The 11,244-nt window shown below is 48.7% G+C and overlaps 2 protein-coding genes across 2 annotated transcripts in view; one reads left to right on the forward strand and one right to left on the reverse strand.

Annotated features, from left to right (window-relative positions):
- Positions 1-1,911, reverse strand: part of LOC101984659 (lymphocyte antigen 6A-2/6E-1-like) — a 24,389-nt gene extending 22,478 nt beyond the window's left edge. Inside the window, exon 1 of the mRNA XM_026782748.1 lies at positions 1,896-1,911. The gene's annotated coding sequence lies outside the window, so the exon portion shown is untranslated. The remainder of the gene's footprint in view (positions 1-1,895) is intronic.
- Positions 1,912-8,881: 6,970 nt separating this feature from the next.
- Ly6l (lymphocyte antigen 6 family member L) lies at positions 8,882-10,873 on the forward strand. The gene is made up of 3 exons (XM_026782513.1): positions 8,882-8,960; positions 9,050-9,166; positions 10,653-10,873. Exons 1-3 carry the CDS (start codon positions 8,882-8,884, stop codon positions 10,871-10,873), a joined length of 417 nt encoding a protein of 138 aa, XP_026638314.1.
- The last annotated feature ends 371 nt before the right edge of the window (positions 10,874-11,244 follow it).

Here is an 11,244-nt window from a genome sequence, read left to right on the forward strand (position 1 = left end):
CTTGCTTCATAGAAAGGTCTGTCAGATATTCTAGGCCTGTAGGCTGAAGATGGATGTCCCAATGTTGCAGAGGAACCTTCGGTGACTTCCCAGGCACCTTTGTCATTTCTATAGTTTTGGAAGTTTTTTGCTCTATACTTGTTGTTTACTCAGGTAATATATCCTTCTCGGGTCTCTGAGGTTGAAGACTAGACAGTTATACCAGTTTCTTTGTTACCAAACTAAAAAAGAAAACTTACAAAAGAGATGTAAAGTTTATAAAGGTTGAGAGACATAAAAGCTTAAGTTGTTTATCTAAGAAAATGTTTTGGGGGTCTAAAAAATAGTTTTGTGTTAGTAATACAAGTCAGGATAGTAAATAAATTAGGTACAAAACTTTGGACTAGCCAAGATAGGATAAATAATAGAGTATTTTCTCCAAATTTGCCAAATATAGATAGAGTGGATATTGTAAATGTAATCCTTACCTAATTATTGTATATAGTTTTATTGTGTTAGAGTTACAATCCTTTCCTCTTTTATTTAGACAAAATGGGGAAATGATGCAGAATATTTGTATGCTTTGTGAAGACGTGTTGCTGTGATTAGTGTAATAAATCCTGAATGGCCAACAGCTAGGCAGGTGAGGATAGGTGGAATTTCTGGGGAGAGAAAGGAAGAAGAGAAGGAATTTAGGCACTCGGGGAGTCACCAGCCAGACATGAAGGAGACAGGATGAAAATGAGGTAACAAACCACATGGAATAATGTAGATTTAAAAATACGGGTTAATTTACATTACAAAAACTAGTTAGGAACAAACCCAAGTTAAGGCTGAGCTTTCATAATTAATAATAAGTATCCGTGTCATTATTTGTGAGCTGGTGGCCCAAAGAAAAGTCTGACGGCAGCATGGGCTTCAGATATCCACATGGTCTCCAGTGTCAGCATGTGTCACAGACCTCAGCATGATCTCCAGTGGCAATACAGACCATGGACCCTGCTCAGTTGGAACCTTTGATCTCCCTTGCATAAGTTGGGAAACCCCCTTTACCCTACTTCTCCCAATCCTACCTACAGTGAGAAAATTTTGAGCAAAGGAATGGTGCCAAAAGCCTAGGTCCATATTTCTGGCAGCGAATGCAACCCATTCTGACATGGGCACCCCCCCCTGGTATCTGCCCAAGGGGCTTAGCTTCTGATCACGCTTGGGCACAGTCCCAGCTCCTTGCTGGCACATCTTTCCTGTAAATAACGGGCAGTGCTTTGTGGTGGTCCATTACCAACCATAAGCACCAGACTCCCTCCCTGCACAGCCCCATGGCTGTACTCATATACTCCTTTTGTTTTTATTTATGTAGGTTAGAGCTTTACAAAAACCAGTCCGGGGGGGGGAGGGGCTGGAGAGATGGTTCAGTGGTTAAGAGCATTGCCTGTTCTTCCAAAGGTCCTGAGTTCAATTCCCCGCAACCACATGGTGGCTCACAACCATCTGTAATGAGGTCTGGTGCCCTCTTCGGGCCTGCAGACATACACACAGACAGAATATTGTACACATAATAAATAAATATTTAAAAAAAAAAAGTCCAGTTTGGTTCTCACAACACTGGCCTAGCATCTCTATCCATCTGTGTAATGGGGCAAGACAGTGCAGAGGTTCCTCCATCTTGTACTCTTGCTGAGGCTGGTCCAGGTTTAACTAGAATCTGATCTGCTTGGTGAAAAATCTCATAGAAAAATCCAATTCTATTTTAGGAACTGTTGTAATAGGAGCGGCAGACTGCTTCCCGCCACCGGGCTAGCTTTACCCGAAATAATTACACGGAAACTGTATTCTTTTAAACATTACCTGGCCCATTAGTTTCAGCCTCTTAACCCATTTCTAATAATCTTTGTAGCACCATGAGGTGCGCTTACCAGGAAAGATTCAGCATGTCTGACCTGGTAGCTGGCTGCATCGCGTCTGCCGGGGAGAGAGCTGCATGGCGTCTGTCTAAGGCATCTTACCTCACTTCCTCTTCCTCCCAGCATTCTGTTCTGTTTACTCCACCCACCTATGTTCTAAGCTATCAGGGCCAAGCATTTTCTTTATTTTTTAACCAATGACCTTCCTCCATCAAGGAACCTAAGGCCAGGATGTTCTAGCTAATTTATCTTAGTCTTTGTTAAAACTGTCTGCTTGTGCAGACCCCCCCCCCCCAGCTAACCGCTTATTTTAGCTTCTGTTAAAACTGTTTGCTTCAAGCTACTTACTCTGCAAAGACACCTGTGGCTGAGACGCCAGGATATGGTTTCTGCCTTCAAAATCTCAGTGTTCTAGAGACTTGGGGATGCACCAAGGTCCCTGAACTCTTGGGTGTGGTCCCAGACATCTGGAATGAAGACTTTGAATTGACTATACATTGTGTTTGAATGGTCGCCTCTGGTGGACCATCCATAACACAATACAGTGACCCTGGAGACTATGGAAGCTTTGGACCTATTGACACAAAAACTCAGCTCTCACCTCAAAGCAGATAAAAGATAGTTTATTCTGAAGCCAAATAGGAATGATGATGGTCTGAGAAGAATGCCTTAGGTTACTCCAAGTTCCCTGTGTCAATATTCTGTGAAGTTTTTACAGTAACAGAACAAAGAAAGTCCTTTTTAAACATAATGGGAAACTACGAGGCTACAGTAAATTCAGGAAACCCCAACTATAGGCTTCAGGTGCTATTTAATGACTCATAGCCATTGCAGGAAGGTAGTTTTGTTTATGTTAGTCACAGGGTGTTAGATCGGACAGAGAAGTGGGCAAGGAATGGCTATTTGGGGGTCATAAGGATATTCTAAGCTAAACTGTGATTAAGCTCTGAACCTGCAACGTTTCAACCTCTGCCCTATGGAAGAAGTTCTTTCTGCCCAATTACCAGCTTTGTAGAGGGCCGGGTGCAAGGTGCAGCTACTTTCCTGGAACTTTCCTTCAATTTCCCCACTTCTATTTCCTGGTAGATGCCCGGTTTGCCACTCCTTAAGGCCTTGGGGAAAGACTTCAATACCCCTGGCCTTGGGAAGAGAGAGGACTTAGGGTTGCTGCAAAGATTAGAACAGTTTGTACTGTTGTGTCTTCCCTTCCTCGCTTGAGAGTTAACCCATTGGGCTTGTCAATCACCTGGGCAAGAGACCACCCTTCAGGAAGGCTAAGTCACCCGAAGTCATGCTACAATGTAATACGATTCTGTTGCACAAAGGAACAAAGTGCTGGCTGGGTGACTCTCGGGATGCACCCTAGAGTAAGAGAAAGAAGCCAGACACAGAAGATGTGCACTTCCTGGCTCTGCTTACACAAAGTATCCGGAACAGGTGAACGTTGGAGATAGGGAGAAGCTTGTCAGAGGGTGGGGAGGAATGAGGAGTGGCTGTGTAATAAGCTTAACGTTTCCTATGGAGGGATGGGAAGGCCAGGCTTTTCCATGGGCACAGGGGTTATGAATATGTGTACTCCTGTTTGAACAGCAAGTGTTCTTCCTTGCTGAGTTACTTTCTCCAGTCCAGGCTGGCCTCAAACTCGTGTTCTTCCTGCCTCATTTTCCCCAGTGCTGAGAGGCCAGCCCAGCCACACCCAGCTTAAGGTTTTGTTCTTAAATCGATTGTGCTCGGTGTAAGACACCACCGCCAAAGCTAAATCCTTGGAGTTTTCCAGCTTTCTACCAACTGTAGTTTTGTGGCTGAACACAGTGGGTTTGCCCCAGGGGGGATGCACTGACCGTGAGACGTGGGGAACAGAAGGCTTGGGTACGCCAGGTAAAGAGGAACTGAGAGCCCTGAAGATTGTCTCTCTAAACAAAGCAGGAAGGTACTGAGTACCGGAGTACAGGTGGGCCTGGGGTAGAAGGAGCAAGGCCTAAGTGCCTGTTTAAGGGTAGAGGGCACCCGGCTTCTATCCCAAATTCAGCTGTGGACTGGAGCATCCCGGGAGGCAGAAATCAGCATGACAACCAGCTTAGCGTCTAGAGGAGTGCAGGCAGGTGCTTTGGGGCTGACTCTGTGTGGCTTTCTTTGTGGAGCGCTTTATGGAGAGCAAACAAACACGAAAGCTAAATGTTCTGAAGGAGTAGAATCAGCTTTCTGCCTTAAAAGCGGCAGAATGTGTCCCGAGGTTACTGTTTAGCTCTTGAGGTACAACTGGGGACGCATTTGGGTTGATTCCCCGACCAACCCCACCTTACCCCACCCCAGTAGTGTTCAAGGCAAATGACACCTGATTACCCAGTTGTTACCCAGCTGTTGCCTGTTACCTAGCTGTCCCAGCACCACAGAAGGCCATGGCACTATTATGAAAACTCACAAGAGTGCGCACATGCGCGAGTCTGCACGGCTGGTGAGTCTGCAGCTGAAAGATCCCGAGAGCTGGGGTGTGGCCAGAGCCCTATATAAGCTTCCCCTGAGCACAATAAACTTGGCATTCTTGTACCAAGGATGACCTGTGTCCTGTCTCTTTGCTTGTCTCTGTCTCTGTGTGTTTCAATCTTCAGCCCCTTGTCCAGAGACTCGCGAACCGTAACAGTAGGGCTAACCGTCCTGTAGTGCAGGTACCGCACTACAGGAGCAGAACTTTACAATCAACAAACCAAAACAATGAAGAAAAAAAGAGTATATGTAACTTAAGCATACATAAACTTTTAAACTTGAGTGATAGATTGACAGCGTATTAACTTGATTATGATGTAAATGTAAATACCATACATTTATAAGCTATACAATAAACGTAAAATAACAAAATTGAAAAGACCCATAACCTATTGTTTATTTGTATATTTAAAATACAAACACAAATGCATGTGTTCATCTCAAAACACATCTGACTTAGTTCCTCTGTTCAAATGTATGTCTTAACCTTATTGGGATTTCTCTTCCCACTCTTTTATCTTCTTAGGTTCACCCAAGTACAGTTGTCCCTAGAAGGGAGTCATGGCTAGGGCCTCACTGAGCACACTGCTCCGTCACCACTGCAAGCAGCAGAGAGGTTCAGGGTGATCACCAGGAGATTACCTGGTGGAGCCGTGTGGTTTTGACTTTCTGCCTGTCACCTGGGTGATCCTGAACCAGAGGCTTCTGGGACATGCAGCTCTTATGGCCAGGATCTAGACAGACTTCAAGAAGAAAGAATTTCCTCCCCACTCTGTACCACTCGGGCTCCATCACAGTGTCTTCAGAGCCAATGTTCTGCATGTTGGACAGTGACTTTCAAGGTCAAAACAATGACTGGGCCACCATGGGGTAATGCATGCCCATAATATCACTGCTGGGAAGCTGAGGCAGAAGGATTGAGTCTGAGGCCTGCCTCTGCACCCCAAGGAAGACAGGGCTTGGGGAAGTGGCTCAATGGCAGAGTGCTTCTCTAGAGTGTGTGAGGCTCTGGGCTCCACTTCCAGAACAGCAGCCAACACACAGATACACACACACACACACACACACACACACACACACATATACAAATACACACACCAGCAGGTAAGGCGGGTCAGTTCATAAAGTGTTTGCCATGCAGGCATAAAGACCCTAGTTTGAGCCTCAGCATTCACATATAGAACCAGCCTTGGTAGTATGTGCTCATAATCGCAGCCCTGGAGTGCAGAGACTGAGGATCCCTGGGGCTTGCTGGCCAGTCAGTCTAGCTGAACCTGCAAGTCCCAGGTCCCAACAAGAGAGTTCATCTCAACAATCAAGATAGAGGTTCCTAAGGAATGACACTCAAGGTTGGCCTGTGGCCTCCACATGCAATGGTGCGTGTGCACGCATATGCGTGGGCAGGCGCATGTAAGGGTGCACACACCCATGTTGTAGGAGGCCGCTTGTTCATTCCCGGCTGCCCAGACCTGAAATAACCACATAGAAACTGTATTAATTAAATCACGGATTGGCTTATTAGCTCTAGCTTCTTATTGGCTAGCTTTTACATATTAATTTAACTCATTTCTATTATTTTATATTTTACCATGAGGCTCGTGGTATACCAGCAAGTTTCCAACTCATCAGTTCCCAGCAGCGACGCCTCCTCCCTGGCTCTGCCTCCTTTCTCTCAGGATTTAGTTTAGTCCCCCACCCCGACCCCGCTCACCTCTATTCTGCCCTAAGCAGGCCCAAGACAGATTTTTTATTCATTAACTAATAAAAGCAACACATATACCGAAGGACTTCCCACACCACACACACACACACACACACACAAAGCTCAGTGACCTTTTCTTCCGTGTCCATTGTGGGTGTAGCCTGAGACCTCATCCTAAGATGGTTAGTTAAAGCCTTAATAAGAATGCCTGGCTCTCCAGGAAGCCTGGGGTTTTCCAGGAGAGTTGGGTAGGAAAATATCTAATGATCTTCATCATTTCTTAAACCAGGAATCCTGAGGCAAACTGTAAAAGCCATGAAGGGCTCACGTCCCACATCTGCTCATGGCCACCTGCTGGCCCCCTGAGTCCCCAGCAGAGGAAACCTCAGCTGGCCTGTAACCACGAGCAAGCTGTGTTAGATGAGAACAGGGAATGTGGTCCCCTCAGCAAAGCACCTTTTAGTAGGTGGCACGAATATGTGTTTGTGTGATAGCAGCACTGCCCATGAATACCTCTCTCACTGTGTCCCCTGGATGAGTCCTTTGAGTTATACTGGGCACCATCAGAGCTGCACCTGGAAGATGAGGAACCAAGTCTTCCTTGCCATTGGTCGTCACCATTCAGAGATGTACGTGGATTCCAATATTCAACAAACACATGCTTTAAGAATGTACTTTAAAGATTTGTTGTGAGATCTCCTGAGTAAATTGGGAACATGGGAACCTCAGGAGAGCAGAGAAGGGGAGGGGAGAGGCAGGGAGGGGAGCAGAGAAAAATGTAGAGCTCAACAAAAATAAATAAAATAAATAAATAAATAAGATTTGTTGTGTGTGGATTCATGTGTGGGCAGCTGTACACCTTTGTATGAAGAAGAGGGGATTGGATCCTTCAGAAGTCGCAAGCATTTATGAGATGTCCAGCTTAGATAGTGATGGACTCCAAACTCTGTCCCTCATAATTACTGCTGAGCCATCTCTTCAGTCCCATAAATATCTGTTCTCTTAGTTATTTTTCTACTGCTGTGGTGAGACCTTGACCAAGGCACTGCATGGAAGAATTTATTTGGGGATTTACAGCTTCAGAGGGTTAGAGTCCATGGGTACCACCGTTCGGAGGAGGGGAGCAGGCAGGTAGGGGTGGAGCCCGAGCAGTCGCTGAGAGCTTAAATTTGATCCACCAGCACGAGGCAGAGAGAGCTACCTGGGAATGAGGTGGATTTTTGAAACTTCAAAGCCCACCCTCAATGACACCTTCCCACACACAACAAAACCACACCTTCCCAGACAGTTCCGCCCATCATATTATGGGGCCTTTCCCATCCAAACCACCACATTTGTTAAGTGGTTAAAAGGAATAGAGAAGAACGGAGGAGACCGCAAAGGGAAAGAAGGGACAGGGGATAAAGAATGAGCTGACAGGCTTGGAAAGATACCTGCTCCCGGCTCCCGGTAGGGTGTTTGGCCTTCAGGGAGATAGTTTTGAGAGACAGGCCTGGGAAAGAGGCGTAGGAGGTACTGGGTTGGGTCTCCAGACTAATGCAACATTTCATGATGGCAAATGGGGAGGGTCCACAGGTCTGCAAATACGGCTGATACTAAGGCGAAGACACAGAAGTGTACTGATGTCTCCAGTGGAAAAACTGTCTCCCCCGCCTCCCAAACATACACATCCCCTTCAACTGACTTGGAGGCTCCAGGTTGCTTCCTCAGGAGCCTGGTGACATCCCTTCCGGCTTCAATAACTCAGAGGACACAGTTCACTTTGTTTTACTCTGAGAAGAAAAAAAGGTTTTGATAATGGGAAGATAGGTTGGAGGCAGGGGCGTTACCCCGTCCCTGAACTGATGGGGAAGGGGAAACAGCCTTGAATGGCATCACCCCTCAAAATACGCAGGACATTTACAAACCCCATAGACAGGACTGGGTCACATCACAGACTTACGTGCTGGCAGAAGAGTCTAGGAAGCAACAGAGCAGGTGCTGTGGTCTGAGAACCCAAAGGCGATGCTCCGGCCATCCGCCTCATCTGCTCAAAGGTATGCCTGCGGCAAGACCCTTGGAGCCTGCACATCACCAGGCTGGGCGGTGGGACCTGAAGTCCTTCAGCATCCAAAGTCTTTGGAACCTGGTGTAGGGTGCCCAAGCTTCGTCCCAATTTCCTCCCTTCCTCTCCCACCTCTGGCCTCCCAGGCCGGGCCCCACTCACTCAGAAGAAAGCCATCTGGAGCCCAAAAGAACAAAGAACTGTGAAACTGCAGTCTGTTTACCCGGCTCCCCCCACCCCTCCCGATTTAGCCTCTGGCTCTTTTTCTTCTTCATTGCTGCTTCAGGGCTCTGCTGCTGTCAATTCTTTGCCCTACCCACAATTTCTGATTATCCAAATCACCTGCCTCCCCAAACGTGTGCCTCCCACCCAAACCCTCCCCCGACTTGAAGACTCCAATCTCAACTCTGCCTCCAACTTCCTGGACCACACCAGATCTGTCAAAGTTCTATTAGGGCTCAGGAACTGCGGGCTGCCTCCTGGGCCCTGAGTCTGGGACTAGATTCGGCAACGACTCCAAGGTAGTGGTGGGGTCACAGAGGAACCCGCCCCTCTTCACGCGGTTAGCTGTCCCTCCATCCTCTCAAGGTGCAGCCATCCCCACCCCCACCCCCACCCCCGGCAGCCCTCGAGGAGGGAACGCAGACTTCAGCCAGCCGGTGCTCCAGCTCCTCCCCCATGCGCCACAGTCAAGAGCAGGGCACCTACTGGGCTGTGAGGGATCCCGACAGGACAACGGCCGCGAGGGTGTGGAGAAAGCACGGAGACATGACCTGGCTACTCCTGGCGCTCTGGGCGTCCCTGGTGTCAGTGGAGCTTGCCCAAGACTCGGCGACTAGGGTGTCAGGTAAGGAATGGACAGGGCTGGAGGGGGATGGAATGGGAGTGGGGTCCAGCCTGCGCTGCCCACCCACCAACTCACATTCTTGACCACAGCCAGAAACCTGAGCTGCTTCCAGTGCTTCAAGGTCCACGAGCCCCGCATGTGTAGGCCCAGGATGTGCAAACCAGAGGAAAAAGTCTGCCTGAGCAACGAGGTGTTAATTTACTCAAGTGAGTCCTTCCTTGGGCCTGGAAGGCTCCAGAGCCAGTGGCGAGACTGGGCCCCCACCCCACACCTGCAGCCCCAATGCCTCCTTTAGGTGCTGACCTATACTGGAAGGTGTGGTCTGGAATTTGCCCGTTCCTTTTTCTCTCCCAATTGCATATCTGTTCGCGTGTCACTCTTTCAAGAACTCACCCTGGGACAAAGGCTCTGATGCCTTGAATTCCCAAATGAACAGGTGTGCAAAAACAGAGCTCGTCAACCAGGGACAGATTTACCAAGGCCGCCCACTCTCATGGGGGCATCATGGGGTCGTGAAAGCAGTGGGACCTTAGGTAAGATCAGTCTTAGAGAAGATGAAGGAACGAGAGCCAACACATTACTTTTCCATCACCATGAGAAGGCAAAAATATGAAAATGTCCAGAAACCAGAAATGATCAGACAGACCTGTGTTGAGCTCACGGTGGAGGTAGTAGCTGCACCGACCTCGATCTAGTTCCCTGGGACCATGCAGAAGCCTCAGAGCTGCCTCCTCTCTTGAGGTGAAAGTCTTGAGCCTGGCTGACTGCAGAGTAATTCATTAAGTTTAAGCATCTCCAGGTTCCTGGCTTCCTGAGAATAATGGCTTATGCTGGCCTAAAACAAGCCCTGAAGGAGTTGTACAGCATGTGCCTGGGTGGGGGGAAAGGGTGATAAACTGTCCTTTGCAGTAGGATCCTCAGGCACTGAAACTGCCTCGGGCTGCCTCTTCCTACTGTGTTTCCTCCTTTGTAGTTAAATCCAGTGAAAGTCATTGGTCCCAAGTGGGGTTTTCCCAAGAAGGGCCACAGGTTCCCCAGGGCACGGTCCCTGTTCTTATCAGCAGCAGCCCTGCCCGGCAGTCTCTTTCTCTCCTTACAGCTCAGGGATTTGTGTAGTGACAATTTGGAAGCTGAGGAACTACTTCTGCACCTTTCTCCAACTTTCTCTTCCAGTCCTGAATCCTCGCCTGGGTGCCCCACCCCCCAGCTTTTTGTTCCATTGCTCTTGAGCCAAAAGGTAACCTCTGACGTTCTGTGCAGGGCGTGGGCTCAGAGGATTCCCTTTTGGGTGCTACCTGTCCTGAGAAGACCTGATGTGCCCACTAGGGAGGACTGTTCAGGGCCAAAGGCTTCCAAGAAGGCCACAGACTCCACGCTAGAGAATCCTTGGTCATCCTAAATTTTGTGCCACCAATGTACTCTTTGGCGACCAGTTCTTTTCGACTTTGCACCCTTTACTCCGCCTCCTGGGCCACCTAGGGCTGCTGAAGAGAGCCCCCACCTCTTTGCTGTACCCCAGGTTGGTGGTGACTCTGGGTAGCAGAGCTCCTATCACTGTGTGGGCAGTGTCTGAGAAAGGACAACAGAAGGTGGCCCAGCAGGGCCAGACCCAGCCATCCATTTTAGAAGCTTCCCCCCACTCTGTCTAGCCTCGGGGTTCTAGAAGCACATGCGGTCTCTTTTCTTCTGCAGGAACAAGGAGCAGAACACAGATCAGCAAAGCCTGCGCTGTCACATGCCCCAACTCCAACAGTGTGTATGAGTGGGAAGTGAACAAAGGAATTCAGGCCAGGATCACCAGAGTATGCTGCTCAGGGAATCTCTGCAACAGAGCACCTGGCGCTGTGTTCAGGACCCTGCCAGGGAGCATCCTGCTGCCACTGGGTCTGGGCCTCTTCTGCACCCTGTTGTGAGGAATGCCCTGTGACACCCCTGCCACCCCTTGTAGTACCTCCTGTCTTCCACCTCAAGTGGCTATTGTAATGGGTTGATAAAACATGCTGCGGATCCCCCAAGTGGCTGCAGGCAGCAAGCAGCAGATCCCCTGAGCAGCCAGTCCCAGGCAGGGACGGTGCGTGAGATCACGAGGAGGGACAGATAGATAGGCATGTCACAAGACCAAGCTGCAGGTTTCCAAAGACAGCTGGTCCTGGGCAGGGAGTCATACAGGCAGGAGAAAGATAGAAACTTGGATAGGCACACCATACAGAGTGAGGATGGACATTTATTTAGTGGGTTATGGAGGGGAAAGGAAGAAGGGGAGATGAGCAGAAAGGCAGAGAGA

This window comes from Microtus ochrogaster, chromosome 15, assembly GCF_000317375.1.
Source record: "Microtus ochrogaster isolate Prairie Vole_2 chromosome 15, MicOch1.0, whole genome shotgun sequence".
Lineage (NCBI taxonomy): Eukaryota > Metazoa > Chordata > Mammalia > Rodentia > Cricetidae > Microtus > Microtus ochrogaster.